Source organism: Pundamilia nyererei, unplaced genomic scaffold, assembly GCF_000239375.1.
Source record: "Pundamilia nyererei isolate P.nyererei 1_Seehausen unplaced genomic scaffold, PunNye1.0 scaffold00378, whole genome shotgun sequence".
Lineage (NCBI taxonomy): Eukaryota > Metazoa > Chordata > Actinopteri > Cichliformes > Cichlidae > Pundamilia > Pundamilia nyererei.
In genome coordinates, this window is record NW_005187779.1 from 12,031 (window position 1) to 29,096 (window position 17,066).

The window sequence follows — 17,066 nt, forward strand, 5'->3', positions numbered from 1 at the left end:
GGGTCGTTGGTAATGGAGAGCACAGGAGGGTGGGAGGGGGCTCTATCTGTTGCACGCCGGGCTGATTTTCCTGCGGAGAGAAAGCGTCCAAGAGTGGGCAGACTGAGAGCTGAATCGTGACACTTGGAAAAAGAGAAAAACGCTGAGAAAAGGAGGAGCGACGCCCACCGAGCAGCGTCTGGAGTGAGTGGTGACATCAAATGTGGAGCCTTCAAAATACAAGCAGCTCGTGACACGCACGGTGAACTGAGAAACCCCGACACGAGGAGTAAAAACACACATGTGGGTTTTTCTTTCTTTTCTTTTTTTTCGGTCCCAAATCAAAGTGATGAGCATACAGATCGGGAGAGGAGCTTTGGAGCGCGGTGTGCGCAACAGAGCATGAGTGCCACTGCGGACACGGAGTGCGCTGAGAGCAGCTGTGTTTATTCCACGAGTAAAGTGTCTTTTTCCTGCAGCTCCAGCTGCTAAACACATTTACCTTTGAAGGAAACTTTTCGTTCCGATGGAAACTGTTTTGATAGTTATTAGGATTTTTTTTTCCATTCCTAAAACAACAACAACAACAAGTGTTGAGCTGAGGCGCGGATGAAGCAACAGATACGGAGCCGTGAATCTTTCATGTGCATTGTGTGAGTAACAACTCCAAACTCTCCGCCACTCTCCTTACTCCGTGACCCTCCCATCTTAGGGACGACTCAGCACATTTGTGATGAGGATGTCCGCCGCTTGCGAGGAAGATCTGAGGGTTCCGCGGACAGTAAATTGATTTTTTTCTCTGTCTTCCTCTCTCTCCCGTGTGTGGAGAATGGCAGCTAAAAATATCCCGGAGATGTTAGGATGAACAGGTTGTTGTTGTTTAGCTGAAACTTAAAGACCCGCGGGAAGATGCTCGGCTGTAGGACATTTTAATTCTCCTCACAGACAAAGTTCGACTGGAGCAGGAAAGAAAAAGAAAGGATCCGTCAGTGCTGATTTCTGTGGTTCATTCCGACCTACGTAGAGAACAGAGAGCAACAGACGAGCTTGGAAGCAGCTTGTTGATGGCACTGCGCACCGGGAGGACTTGGTTTGGGCAGGTCTTGCGCAGGGTCTCTCGGCTGCAAGGCTCCTGGTCCAGGCGCTCGAGCAGTCTCTTGTGTCTCTCCACTAACCAGGAGCAGGATTTGGGCTTCTGCCACCGGGATCACAACAAGGCGGGGGGCTCCAACTCCGGCGTTCACCGGAGCGCACCTTTCCGCGCCTCCGCCTCCAGGCGCTGTCCACACGGCTATCCCCACGCTTGCTGCGTCTTCCCGGAGAATCCGAGGGGACATGAGCCCCTCGGTCGCCGGTTCCTGTTGGCCATGAAGCGGCAAAACGTGCGGACCCTGTCCCTGATCATTTGCACGTTTACATACCTGCTCGTCGGGGCCGCTGTCTTTGACGCCCTGGAGTCCGACTTCGAGATGCGTGAAAAAGAGCAGCTGGAAGCCGAGGAGAAGCGTCTCCAGGGGAAATATAACATCAGCGAGGATGATTACCGCAAACTGGAGAGCATCATCATGGAGGCTGAGCCCCACAGAGCCGGGGTGCAGTGGAAATTCGCAGGGTCATTTTACTTTGCCATCACGGTGATAACCACCATAGGTAAGCCTAAACTCTAACATGTGTATAAATCTTTACAGGCTCACTGTGATCTGTGACGAGGACAGTTACATTTTTAGGGCGATAAAGCGGACTGTCAGCAACAATTAGGGGAGAGCAGGAACATATTCACAGCACACGTCTGTAGGTAAAGTTTTAAGCAACATGTTGCAGCACTCGCTCCCTGCTCCAAAGGGAACTGCGCGGTGAGAATGGAGCTTTGTGTGTCATCAGCCTCGTGAGATTTAAGCTCCTGAACATCACCTGTAGGTTAAATTACGCGGAAGAATGACGTAGCGTGATGTGCTCGAGTGCACTGTGGAAACATACATCATTTCTTTTCGTGCAGCTGCACAATTTGAACTTTTAACGATGCGTCACCAGGAAAGTCTGACAGAGCAGATCGAGTTCAGGCTGTGAGACACCCCGAGACTGATCCTGAGAGACCGGAGAGACAAAGCTGTGGCTGGAAGAAGAGCAGCGGGCGGTGTGTTGGTGCTGAAAGAGACAGTTCCTCTGAGTGCAGCCGCAGGCAGGACGAGAGTTCAGCAACTGAAACCTGACGTCACTCCAAGAGATCCTGCTCAGATCCTGCTTTTAAAAAGAAACTGTGTGTTTTGTCCCTGTGGTTATATTTACATTAGGTTTAATGGTTTTCCACAAGAACAAAAAAAGGACAGTGAACACTTTGCTCCAACTTGGCTACAAATAAAGACAGCTGCAGGGCCCGCCTGTGGGCACAAACCATCCCACTTTCCTTCCATTCCTTGCATTTATTTTTATGAGTCTCCTAAAATGCAACATACATCACATCAGTCTGACGCCCCTGGCTCTGACGCATGTGCGTCATAAAGGTTTATTTCAAGCTGGGAAGGAGGGGTAAACCGAGTTTGTCTTTGTTTACGCTCCACCGTCGGAGTGCATTTTAGTAATCATACTAACCATAATGTCAGATTGAAGCGACTTGTAATTAATTGCATTAATTGAAATGAACTCAGCAAAATAATAAAATAGAACAAATCCGACCTTTTAATCAGCCCAGATTGGGATTGTAAAAAGTCCGAAACTCGAAAACGAACTTCTTTTTACGCAGAGGTCACAGAGACTCGACATGGTGTTATTCAAGATGATTTTCTTATGGGGAGGAGGACTAATGCACTAGGCTCATAGCTGGCCAGGCAACACCTAAAAGAGACACCAGCACGGCGCAGTGAAGGTGGATCTACTTTTGTTTCCAGGCTACAACGAGAGCCATTGTAATATTCACGTCGGGTGAAGTGGCCACATTTACTGCAGCTCTGTGGGAGACAGCGCTCTTTATGCGTTATCATACTCTTAAGTTCCAACAGTTTAGAGGACAGCCCAACTTTTCTTTCTCTTTTTCCCCCTTTGCAACATGTGAAGGTCTGACCTTTAGTTGACTTCCTGGTGTGACGCGTTAAACTGAGGAAGAGGATGGGATTAGACACACGATTGTTTTGAGTCCACTTGTGCAGGATGGAAATTATATTATCGTATCAGCCTGCAGAAAAGAAAGAGACGAGAAAAGAACACTGTCCAAAAAGTTATTGATTACAAGAGCTTCATTTCATTTTAGAAACGCACCACAAACATAAAGCTGACACAGTCAGGCCGTTCTGCAAAAAGTCGTTAAAATCAGCATTGACTTATAATTGCGGTGCTCTAATGTAAAACACCAGGCGAACAGAGCATTCAGCGGGACTTCAGTTTGATTATTCATTTAAAGGTACATTAAAAAAAAAGAAGGATACAGATAAATGTTCCTCTTTTAGACCCCCCCCCCACCACCTTTTTTATTTTAAAGGATTAGTTTCGCGTTAGTCTTGTGATGGTTTTGTTGTTTTCACCACGAGAAACCACAAAACAACAATAAACTGACCTCACTAACAAGTACTGTATGTGTACTTCACACCTGCCATATATTACTCATTTTTGAATTGGAACGCTTCTTTAAATCAGATTGGATTTATTTGCACTTTAGATGACATATGTAAATATATTCTATTCTATTCTAAATTCATGCAGTACTGTGCAAAAGCTTTTTCATATTTTACAGTTCTACTTTCAAGGGGTCAGACTTTCTTGAATCTTTCTGAAAGTGCTCTTGAGATTAAGTCCTCCAGCCTTTCTGAAGGTCTTTCAAAGTGTTTCTTTTGATTATAAGATGAACACAAGAGACAACTTAGCAAAGTACATAACGTGCTCCTGTTTCTTTTGTTGAATCTATAGAAAATGCCAAAGATCACTCAGTTTAAATGGAATACAAAAGTACTTTTGCACCAGAAACTGGAGAAGTGAAGGGCAAAAGAAGAAGCATCAGACCTAAAAATTATCTACAGCAGATGAACAGTGTTTGAAAGTCACGCCCTTAAGAAGCAGAAAAACTAAATGAAAGAGCTGACACAGAACCTGACACATACATCTGGTCCTCCAGTTCATCTACTGTGAACTGGTGGCTGTCAAAAACCCAGGAAGGGCAACAGGGAGAAAAGGGTGATGTCTGCCAAATTACATAAGAACCAAACAGAAAATCAGCTGCAACAGGTCACATGGACTGATGAATCTTAATTTGACGTTCATGATTCAAACCCTCATCAGTATGTAAGCAGGAGGTCACGTACAACAGTGACTTTAAGCATGACAATCATCCCAAACTGCACTACTGGTGTAAAAGCACACCTGGACAGTAAAACACAGGGGAACAGTGTGGTATTGGATTGACCTCCACAGAGGATCCACCTCAACATTATTCAAGCACTGTGGGTTTTCTTGAAAGAAAAACAAAAGACAGTCGACATCCAAAGAAGAGCTTTGAAAGTCATTCAAGAGGCCTGGAGAATTATTCTTGAAGGCTACTTAAAGAAATTACAGGAAAACTTGGCTGAGAGAGTCGAGGCAGCGTTGAAGAATAAAGATGACCGACTTTCAAGTGCAAGTGAGAATTGCACATTTGCTGTTTTTGTTTTATCTACTGTATCTACATTTATGTTTGCTATAACTCACTGCACCAATTTCCCATTTTTATAGTAAAATATTTTTAAAAATGTAGGTGGAACCAAGACTTTTTTCACAGTACTGCATAATATATATAAATGATTAACATAACTAATATGATATAGTGTATTTACTGGCATGGTACCCTGATATTTACCTTTTTAAAAGAAATTTGTGTCAAATTAATGAAGGTAATTAAAATTTGTTTCCAGGATTTCTAAGGGTCATATATCTGATCTCTCTGTGCCACAGAGCTCCACTCTGGGGTTGCCATGTTAGTGCTTGTTTTTGTGTCAAATATGTCTCAATCCAGAGTTAAAAACGGTCCAAAAACAAATGCACAAATCCATCTGATTTACTGAAAACCACCAAACAGCTGTCTCAAGACATCATTTTTTATGTTAGAAATTAGTCATCCACCCAATGATTGAATGCTCCTAAAATGCACATCTGACCTGAAAGCAAACCACTCTGTGCCTTCGAGCACAAGCCTGCAAGATCACCAAACTTTGCTTTTTCATCAAGCAAGAGAGTTCTTCTTCTTCTCTGAGAAAAAACAAAACAAAAAACAACGATGAAGCACAGACTGGACAAAATGGACAAAGACAGTTTTCATTAGATGAAACCGTCACCTGGTCATAGCGAAGTTCAGTGAGTTTGATATGTTCAATACTCTCAATGATATTACAGTAGGTTTTAGTCAGATGGCATTTATTTTCTTGGTGCCTTGGGGACACTGTACAACTGGAAAGTCAAGGCAATCACAGAAAAGTGTCTTGATGTGAGTTTGATATCTTTTTTGGTGATTTTCCAGCCACTTCAGACTTCATAAGGTTTCATCTGACACTCCAAGTAGGTTAAATCTTACTTGTGGGTTGTATTTGACCCAGCCGTTTGTGCCTTTAGGCAGTGGAGCTTTGATTTTTCTTTTCTCTCTCTGATTTGATGAGTTCGCTCAATGATTGGATGGCACGCTCAAAAATAACATTCATCTGACAGTGGGAACTTTAATTCTTACACTCCTACCTGTTCTCAGAAATAATGAAACCCGTTTTGTTTTTCCAGTCATTATTTCAGCCGCTAAAAGTGGAAGTAGTTTTGTGTGAAATGAAACTGCTGCAAAGATAAGGGACCAATTTGGGCTGTGTCAACTATGAGCTGTTTGTGGAAGCTAATTAAATTCAGTGTGAACACGAGGGACTATGCAAGTGAGGTACAAAGATCTCTATTAAGATATGTGGTACTACACGTTGTTTTTCTTGGTTATGTACATATACAGGGGTATAAAACACACACTATACACCGAATATCACATGACCGTATCGACAAGGCAGGTTACCATCTTACTGTAAAACCTGCCAGCATTCAGCCAAGTACATTCATCATTGGCTCACTATAAATCTTTAAAGATCTTTCTATTAATATCGATGCATACCCCATGAGTCCAACTGCATCACATACTCATTGGTGATAAAGTAAAAGAATCACCCATAAAGTGAAGTGAATAAATATTATATAAAATTATATATTATATTTACTACATGAATCCCAAAATATTGTAGTAATTTAATTTAGTTTTCTTTTTTTAAAGAAAAATCTTGTTTTAAAGGAAAATAATTACTTCAGTATTGATCATCATTTAGAAAAAGTGTTTTGGTTAACATGAGCGAACAAACAAGCTGTGGGAGGGCCACTGCAAAGAAACCAAAGCAATTAACCTTCTCACTTTGTTTGGATTTTATATTAAAAATAAATTCCTGAGATAAATTGAGATAAATTGCCAATTCCCAGGTTACTGAACCTTTCATAAAATGAAAAAGAGGGAAATTGATTGTATAAGTTTAAATTTGTATCATTTTTGTATCAAAAACATATAAGCCTGTTAGGATAGATGCTGTAGAGGTCTAAAAACTCAGGTATCAAATATGATATACTTGGAGTTATAGGGTCAAAACTGAATAGATACAGTTTTTAATAGAGTTAACACTGGAAATGATTCTTTTCTATGTATGACCAGTGTGAATACAGTTCAGTTCAAATGCTACTGAAAATTCTTTACTGTAACAGCAGCAGTGGTAACAGGAGTTGGAGATAGTAGTTGTGGTAATAACAGGGAGAGCTGCAGGATGAAAAACCCTGAATGTCAGGGCTGCACTTTAAATTAAGGATGTATACTTAATATACTTACAGATGATTTTTTTTTTTTAAATCAGGTCTATCATCTACATCTGGAAGCCTCACCTGGGCGTGCCTTAGGCCCAGGAAAAGTTATAGTGCAAGTCGTGATCAGAAGCTAATTTTTATTACCATCATACTCCTGATCATGAGAGAAAAGGCCAGAGGCCTGAAACTGGAGCCCAGCTGAGATGATGTTAGTGCAGGTCTCAGCCTTAGTATGTATAAAGGCCCTGAGATGACTTTTGTCGTGATTTGCAGGTTTATAAATAAAACTGAATTGACTTGACTGTCAGAGCAGCTGTCTTGAGGGGCCCATCTCGGCTGCCAGGATGAAGCTGTAAGCACTCTGCACAGCACCCCTCGATTCAGACCGGCCTGCAAGTTCACTCTATTTATTTCTCATGATTAATTGCTCCAAATGTGATGACAGCATGTGGCGAGCGCGAAGTGTTCTCGCCGAAACTCTGCTCAGAGGGAGAAGAGCAACAACAGCGTGCTATGGTGAGCTTATACACCTGCCTCATGTTGCCAGGAGACTAAAGACAGCTTAAAAGGTGAAAGTCATCTCTGCCAAATGTCTGGAAATATCAACATTTGTCTATACAGTGGATATGAACAGTTCAGGGTATGACTGAAAACTGTCACCAGTTATATTTTTGGACAGTGACTCAAACTGTAACAAAATTCTTGTCAATATTAATGTTTCACATATGGTGTAATTATTCACTGTGTCCTGTTATGATGTGCCAAAACATTATCAAAGTGTTCCATGACACCCAGTCTAATAAAGGTTTATCAGTGTGAGCACCACTTTAAACCCTAATTACATTTCAAACAAAAACATAATGCTTTATAATCGAATATAAAATAAGGTCTTATACCTCAAATTAAAGATTTTTCAATCTCCTCTTTTACAGTTTGAACCATCAAAACTACGATTCATATTACATAAACAATATCAGCCAAATGTAAGAGAAAATAATGACGAAATCAGAGTAACATATTAGCAATTAGCATGACAGCAGATGATTAGCATGAGTTAATCAAATTTGATTAGCACGAGCTAATCAAAGACAAGCATCTAGACCAATGAGTCTTTTAGCTTTATCCTACATTATAGTCAGAGATCAGCATGATAAACAAATAAAGCTATTCCTCCTTTAAGTTGATTTAAAAAAATAAATTGAGCTAGTAGAACAAGCATGCTAGCAGAAATTTCCACATCCAACGATGCTTTAGCTTAAATCTATAATTAGCAAACCTAAATGCATGTATAAAAACTAAACAGATGAAACAGTAATAATTAATGTGGTGGCTCATCTGGGATAGATTTTTATTCCTTCTTTAGATTATTTAACTGCTTTTATTTGTATAAAATGGCTAACAGGAAGAGTAGACTCATAACCTTTATTAGTTAGCATAACACACAGCTTCTGTAAAAGCTCTATGTTGTGCTCTAGGTGTTTAGGCCTGCCAGGGCTACACAGTATAGTAGTACCCTGCGCTACAGACAAGTTTAGCTATGAAAAAACCTCCAGCGGCTTCATGGACTAGCTGCGCTCAAACACTGCTGTCTAGTGTCGAGCAGGAAGTCAGTGTTTACAGGTTTGTGGGTTTTTCCCCAGCGCTAACCCTTTTCACCTTAAATACAGTTTTGTGTAGCACCAGTAACTTACAAATGTTGACCGTTGCAGCTGAGAAGTACTCTGTAGTAACACGTTATTATCGTTATTGTCCACAGAGATACAAGGCTAGAGGAAACCTAAGGTGAATAACTTAACATGATTCAATAGTGAAACTGTGAAAGCCTATTTTCAGAAAAGTAAAGTGAAATGCTTTTATTTTGTAGTGCTCCATAAGTGAGTGGTGTCCTCGTAGATAAATTCATCACCCGTCCTTTCTAATGAAAGCTCTTTGTGAAGATGAGTCAGATGCTGCGTCTCTGTTGGAGCTATTGTGCCAGTCACAGTTTCCATTACACTGCAAAGCAACTGGCACTTCCAGCACACGTCTTCTTGCAGGCTTTGTGAACCTGTGCTCACTTACTGAGGCCGGTTTATGTAGCAGTCCACTCAGAGAGAGTACTTTATGAGGCCACCTGTTTAAAACAAGTCTTTATGGACTGTAAGGTTTTTATAATATCTATAAATGATCTAATGGTAGAAAAGTAGTGTGTAAATATTAACTGATTGTCAATATAAGTCATACTGTTTTTACTGAATAAGCTGAGGTGTTATTGGTCATGGTGTGTATGACTTATATAGATGGTATATGCTTGGGCGAGAAAGGCATATTACATGTGATTGACATGCAATATGCAGATGTGTTAGGATCCATTTACATAGAATGCACGTCCTCTGATTGGTGTGATACTGCAGTCGGGCTACAAGCTGCTAAAAACAGCTTTTTGCTCGTCATCCTCTGGTTTGATAATAAACACTGTAATCTTGACAGGAATTGTGAGGTAGAGTCCTGGCAAAGTGAAGCATGCAGACAGTGATTGTTGTGTGTTTGTGTGTGTGTGAGATGGGCTGGAGGGTCAGTCCAGTAAGAGCTAAATACAGATTCAGTTGTCCAACATGGACAATCTGTATGCACCTCAAGGACTGATAGGAGAGCTGGACATACAATGTATATTTTACATCACTGTTCAACTTTGCTTTTCTTGGCTGGCAGTGGTGCAGCAGTTACTGCACCTCATGCTGTGCAGGTAAAATAAACACAGAGTCTTATATGAATTTTCTTGATGCCGTTATGAGCTGGAAAACCACGACTTTCACATTACTTTGCATAGACACATAAATCAAGGACACCGGATTAGATGATTTCCTCTCTCAAGCAGTGCATGATGGAGTATACAGTGTATTTTAAATCTAGGTGATTTGCTCATTAATAATACAAGACACTGAGCAGCACATTTATAATGATTAATAGCACATTATGGTACAATTAAGGATTGGAATAAAGGCTTAAATTAAAAATGCCATAGTGTTGTTTTTTTTACTGATTTGGCAAGACTGTAGTTGTCATCAATCCAAACAACTGACTAATTCATTTTTTTAACCTAAAGCTCACTTCTCAGATCATTTAAGAAGCAATGGAATAAAAATAACCACATTTCTATTCTGTAAAAATGTACTAAATCTTCCCAGTCCTATAAGTAATCATTGTGACGTGTGTTAGTGGATATTTTTTAGACCTTTTTCCTGAACCACGAGGTTCAGCTCGGAGTTGGTTTCATCTTAAGAATTTTAACTAAAATGTGTCAACGACTGGCACAAAATATTCACAGACAAATGATTACTGCCTGCAATCGGGTCTACTTTTTCCCCTGTAATTTTGTTTGAGAACACACACTTCAGACTCTGATATACAGGGTGGGCCATTTATATGGATACACCGTAATAACATGGGAATGGTTGGTGATATTAAAGTCCTGTTTGTGGCACATTAGTATATGTGAGGGGACAAACTCCTCAAGATGGGTGGTGACCATGGTGGCCATTTAGAAGTCGGCCATCTGGGATACAACTTTTGTTTTTTCAATAGGAAGAGGGCCATGTGACACATCAAACTTATTGGTAATGTCACAAGAAAAACAATGGTGTGCTTGGTTTCAACCTAACTTTAATATACTGCTGCATGGGCTGGGCCGTAGTTACATTGTCAGGTCCTAAAAACGAGCTTTAAAATAAACAATGGTAATAAAAACCGAGAGAGGCCGACAGTGATCACTGCGTTTTTTAGGGGCTTGTTAAGATTAAACAGAACAAGATACAAAGCATTAAAACATGTTAGAAACACAACAGCCTTGATAAACGCAGAGTAGTTTGGACCCAGAAGCAGGATTCATACGTCATCGCTTAAAGACCGGATTAAACTGAGGTGATAAACTTGATAAACATTGGACTTGCTGCAACAAAAAAAGTTGCAAAGAATAAAAAAACTAGATAATGGAGATGTTCATAAACTCACATCATGTTTATTAGGTACACCTTGCTGGTTCCAGGTTGGACTCCTTTATGTCTTTATACCTGGCTTAAGTCTTTGGGCTCAGGTGCATGTGTGGATCTGATGGGTTGTTACAGACATCTGGTGAGAATTTCATGTCAATAGCTCCTTTATAAATATTTTTACTTAGAAAATTGGTGACATGTTCAATACTTATTTACACCCCCCTACAACCACACACACACACAAACAAATGCTATGTGTTACTTCATCACCTGTAAAATGTTTAAAATGACTATCAGCGTTTCCCATGTCACCAATGTCATAACACGGGCACAGAATATTTAAATGTACGATGCTGAGTTCAATGAGACGATCTTCTCATATTTGTAAGAAATAATGTAGCATTTGCATCTGGAATGTGAAGTAACAATGTACAGATTTTTTTCTTTGATGTTTTTTTTTAAATAGTATTTTAATTGAAAAACACTGATCTAAAGAACGAGCAAGGCTTTTGCTACATGATTCTTCTGTTGTTATCCCCTTGGCTACAGCGTTACGTTACCTGGGTACATCCAGCAAGTTCTATCAATGATTAATGTCCTCTGAGGTTTTCTCACTTGATACTTTTTTTCATCCCCAGTATGCATGATCAAAACGATGCTGTGAATTACAGCCAGTCTGTTTGGCAGCTGATAGCTGTAATTCCTCATTATGTTGGCAGAATTTATACTTGCCGCTCCTCTGAAAACAAGAAAGTTGTTAATATAGTGTCTGACTTCTCACTGAAAAATAACTTGAGCCGCTTACCCTAGCTGCACTTTGTAGCAAGTAGATTATTTTCACTTTGCTAGAGTGTCCTACCGGGAGCTTGATGGAGGTCTCCACGCAGATCGATGGGAATGTGTTTCTGTGGTGCTGATGCTCACTGTGGGAGTCACTCACTCCGGAGCCGGTTGGTCTGTTTTCAACGCTCAGAGGGTAAACTGTTTGCATGAGGTCCCTCTGTGCAGCCCAGTTTGGCCCTGTGACTTCATCCTAAAAATAAACAAATAGATAAATAAAAAGATATAAAGGAGTGTAACATGCCCAGTCTGCTTATTTGTAAGAAGTGCTTCTCAGCCTGTGATAACAGCAGAATTTTCTCAGTCGCTGAAGAGAAATTTTCTAATGTCTATCAAAATAACCTCAATGATGCACTAAAGATAAAAGTGAAGCTATCTGTGCTTTTGTCAAGCAAGACTTGGTGCATGCCTGTGTAGGGGTCTTTCTGGTCCAATTGGATTCATTTCCACAATTGTATGATGAAATTTCATGGACGGTAAGGCTGTTTTGCTAAGGTGAGCAGAGCTAATAAGAAGGTGGTGTGTTTCCAGGTTAACAAACGTAACAAAAAGCTACATTTAGAGTCTGGATAGAGGTGGTTTAATCTACGTGTCTCCCAATTGTGAGTCAAGAATTTGAGATTCATATTTTGGACTTACCTAACACATTGTTTCCAGCAGTGACAAAGACTCAGAGATCTGAGGAGAGAAACTAAAGATCTGTGGTCACACCTGCAAAACCATTCCCTTTTGGGAGGGGGGGGGGGGCTATATTGCAGTGCATCTGTAATATAGCAGTGCATCTGTAGTCCCTTTCCCTCATATCCAGAGCAGGTGAAATTGATTAAAAAACGGATGTTCCTGAAGTTTACTAATGCATGGTACCAGTGCAAACTGGTATCCTGATTGTGGATGGATGGAAAAAAAGACAAAAACCTAAGATAAATCACATAATTTACTCCTGATGCTACAGTATTGTAGTCTTATTTAAAAAACTATGCAAGATGCTGTTGTAATTGCTGACTTTGTGCTTTTAGTTCTTCCAAAGAGATATCTACCTCACAAGAGCAATAAGCTTGCGGCTGAGGTAAGCAACATCTAGCTACAGCAGCAGCAGAAGAAGCTATGAAACGTAGGTAGTCTGAGAAAAACAAGCAGAACAGATTCTATTTCAAGCTTCAGTGCCCTGTGCTGTTCTTTCTCCCCATTAAACCACTGATTTCATCCATCACAACACTGTCAGTGCATGTGGACAGCATTTTATAAGCATGTTCTCATTGTGTGAAGAGAGAAACCTAGATATATATATATGTGTGTGTGTGTGTGTGTGTTCACATCCCCCAGGGAGGGAGCCCTGCTCTCACAGCCAGAGTCTCTCGGTGTTGCGATGACTGGTTGTTCCACTCCAGCACTGACGAAACAGAGCGCAGAGCGCCTCACTCAGACTCGAGTGTGGTTCGGTGAGCTGTTGCTTGATGAACCGTAGTGCCTCTTTGTTGCAGAGGGGCACTGAGTCCAGGTGGCGTCCTTCTTAGGCAGCTTACAAGAGGAGCCATGCTGAATGAAAATGGGAAAATGTAGCTGGTATATAAAGTTTAACAAACACGGCTTTTACTTTCTTCTCATATGTGTGAGGTTAATATGAAATTCCAGTTGTTTGTCAAAAATGACCAAAAACAATTAAACAAACCAAAAAATCCCACGTGTTTGCTCTTGTTACACCGGGATTAATAAATATGCGCAGGACCTTTTACCATCCTCACATAAGACTCCAGGATCGAATGCCAACTTCAATACATATATTACTTAACTTTTTATATAACATAACTAAACTGCAGTGGGGTTTGCTTATAAATTATACAAAATAATATCAATGCGGTATATTATGACTTTGAGGAGATGCATAACCACAGGTCAGTATTTCTTCAAGCATTAATTCTGGGTTATGTCACATACAGCAAGTTACAAAGACAAATCAAAGTTAAAGGTTTCAAGAGAGACCACACTGTATCATCTGTTGGCACAAGAACAAACTGTGGGACATTTAAATTGATGCTTCGTGCTGTTTAATATATGAGGAATGCCTCTCAATAGATAATCAGTACAACTTCAAAACTTGAAATACTTCTGCCTTCTGACCCATGAGCATCGTGGCTGTAAGCAGAAGTGAACATCAAAAATCTGATAGTTGTCTGCCAACAATTCAATTTAATCTATTTATACAGTGCCAATCACAACAACAGTCACTTCAAGGCACTTTATATTGTAAGGTAAATCCCACAATAATATTGTGGGATTTTCTCCCACAATTTTCTCTTTTTCAGACCATTCTCTGTAAACCCTAGAGATGCTTCTGTGGGAAAATCCCAGTAGATTGTTTCTGAAGTACCCAGTCCAGCCCATTTATTCAATTCAATTCAATTTTATTTATACAGCGCCAAATCACAACAAAAGTTGCCTCAAGGCGCTTCATAGATACAGAGAAAAACTCAACAATCATATGACCCCCTATGAGCAAGCACTTTGGTGAGAGTGAGAAGGAAAAACTCCCTTTTAACAGGAAGAAACCTCCGGCAGAACCAGGCTCAGGGAGGGGCGGGGCCATCTGCCGTGAATGGCTGGGGAGAGAGAAGGAAGACAGGATAACAGATTTGCTGTAGAAGAGAGCCAACACTCAGTGAGGTGACAGTGAGGCCTGAAGGAGCCCAGCATGTCTGGCCAGAAAACAGAGATTTGACACAATACAGGAAATATCTGCAACTGATAAACATTTTAGTAACTCAAAGCAACTACTTGTTTAAAAATTAATCTAAGAGTAAGCTGGTACTCACTGAAGAGCTTCTGTGTTTGCAGTCGTTGACCTGTCAGCATGCTGTAACATTACAATTAATTTTGTCTGTGCATTTATGTGCTCCCTGTCAATAAAATCTGGAGCTGACACATGGAGACAATCCCAAAAACTGAAAACTGGCACAAAAATGGCTACTTTTAGCTCTTTCCAAAAGCACGTGAATCCCCAAAGAACCCCAACTCAACAGCATCAAAAAGCAAATAACCGGTACATGCTTGGGCCTCTGTGGATACATCAGAACAAAGACGATGTGTTCTGGGGTTTTTTTATGCTGCTATAGGTTTAATAAAACAAGATGTTATTGTCTGTTTAAGCTGCAGGTTAACAGTTGTCTCCACCCAAATGATCACATTACCTGGCTTGTTGACTTGCTATCAATAACTAATCTAGGTTGCACTACACACACTGTAACCAACACTTATAGCTTAATACAATGTTACAAGTTCTGTTCGACCTTCCAAGGTGTTTTTTTTTTCCAACTTGAACTGGTGTTCAAGTGAATTTGCAAGTCACATATGTTTATCTGATTTGTGATTCTACAACACAACAGGTCGCACGTTACTGCTGTCGCATTCTTCCTTCATGCTGAATGACCAGAGTGTTGTCGAACCCTTTGAAAATGATGAGCATTTCAGTAGCAACAAATGAGCGTGCACTGCGTGCAATCTGTGGGATGGTCAGTAGGAGTTATCCAAAACGTTTTCTGTCCTAAAGTGTGTTACACTGAGAGGTTCCTGTGAACGTCATCACCTGAATCCAAGTCGTATTTCCCAGCAGTCTGGGATTAAAGTGGACTGTGCAACAAAGATCTGACATTTAGCTCACGTCATCCTTTGGCTGCTGGTTGCATTTTGATCCACTATGGCCGCCCCAGGCTGTGAGTCAGCATGGCATACTATACAGCTGCCAAACTGCTGGGTGTTCCTGCTTGCAGCTCAGACACAAAGAACGTTTACTTTTCATCTTATTGTTATGTCCCTGAAGTCTCTGACATGTAATTCCTATAAAGGGCCTGCGTATAACACTGCACAGGTATTTTATGTAATTTCTCAGCACATACATCGAGAGCGCCGATGACCAATGCTACTCCACCTGCTGTTAATTCTCTCCCGCTGGACCCTGACAGTCATCTTCACTATGCTGCTCTGCACTGTAATACACTCCCACACGGTCTTATCACAACCACTTTATTCCATCTGTAGAAAGAGTGGGAGTGTGTGGTCTCCCGTATGAGTTATTGCCACGGAACAGCAGCATGAAATCGGCGTCGGTGGCTTGCGCACAGTGTGTGGTCCGCTAGTGTTTTTGATACACGAGTAGTGCCTCTGATACTAAATGTGGGACCCCCAGAGGGTGAAATACAAATACAGTGTAAAAGCACAGTGACAGTAGAGTTACATAGGTTGGAAAAAACAAATAAAGCAGCGTGGCGTGGGCTCTAATTCTCACAGTATCGCCTGCATTATAAACCACAAACAGTGTGGGTGCATGCGAACTTATTTTGCTCTGAATTGTAGGACTAATAAGGTCATACTACTTTAATTTAACAATGAAAAGGAATTAACACGGTGCTGCACTGATTATGCAATGCACACTTTTAGAGAGCGCTGAAAAATTATGCATGCAGGTGGTCAGCCTTACAATCCAGTCAGCCGCATGAAGAAACGTGAGTGCGTCCCATAGAAACGGCTGGCATTTCAGGCAAATTTTCCATGAACACCTCATTGATAGAGCGCCTCTATGTAAATGTGGTACATTTGAGCAACATTATAAGGAAAATGGTGTCTTCTATCATTCCAAAAACATGTCAAACATGGCAAAACATGTAATGTTGTTTTGTGGAAAAATGGAGTTCACGCTTCTTGTGAGTGTTTGTTTCATACGTCCTTATAAAACAGAACTGAATGAACTCTGTTTAAAATTCACATCACTTCAATATGCAATCTGGACTCATGTTCATCCCTGCTCCAATTTTTAATACTTTGTATGAGTCACAGTTTTTTTGTTGTTTACCTTTTACCGGGCCTTGGTGCAGCCCCCTCAGGTCATCCTCCGTCTGAAACAAGCCATCTTAGCTCCTTTCGCTCTCGCTTTAAGCCTGCTTTTCCTAGATCAGAAAAAAATGTGTGCATATTCTGACCTACATACAAATATAAACTCATGTAACTCATTGTCCTGTTCAAGAAACCAGTTTGAGGTGATTCAAGATTTGCGATACGCTGTGTTATCCAGCTGGAATCAGCCGTCAGACGATGTCTACACTGTCGGTATAAATGGATGAACATGAACAATGCTCAGTTTCTACTAAGGGGTCAAAGCGTGCCAGGAAAAGGTCTGCTATGGCATTACACCAGCACCATGCTTCCATATTATTTAAGCCAAATTCTGACCTTACCGACTGAATGTCACAGTAAGAATCGAGACTCATCAGAACGAGCAAAGATTTTCCAATCTTCTATTGTCCAATTTTTGATGGGGCCATGTGAACTGTGGTGTAAATTTCCTGTAGCTGAGAGGAGTGGCACCGGATGTGGTCTTCTGCTGCTGTTGGCCAAATGCTTTAAGGTTTAACACGTGCATTTAGAAATACTCTGTCTTTGATGTAATGAGTGGTAATTTCA

The 17,066-nt window shown here is 40.8% G+C and overlaps 1 protein-coding gene across 1 annotated transcript in view; it reads left to right on the forward strand.

The window, feature by feature from the left end:
- Positions 1–540: 540 nt before the first annotated feature.
- The window catches only part of kcnk9 (potassium channel, subfamily K, member 9), a 42,545-nt gene continuing 26,019 nt past the window's right edge, over positions 541–17,066 (forward strand). The window contains exon 1 of the mRNA XM_005752756.1: positions 541–1,629. Within this exon, the coding sequence (XP_005752813.1) occupies positions 1,044–1,629 (586 nt within the window). The 5' untranslated portion in view covers positions 541–1,043. The remainder of the gene's footprint in view (positions 1,630–17,066) is intronic.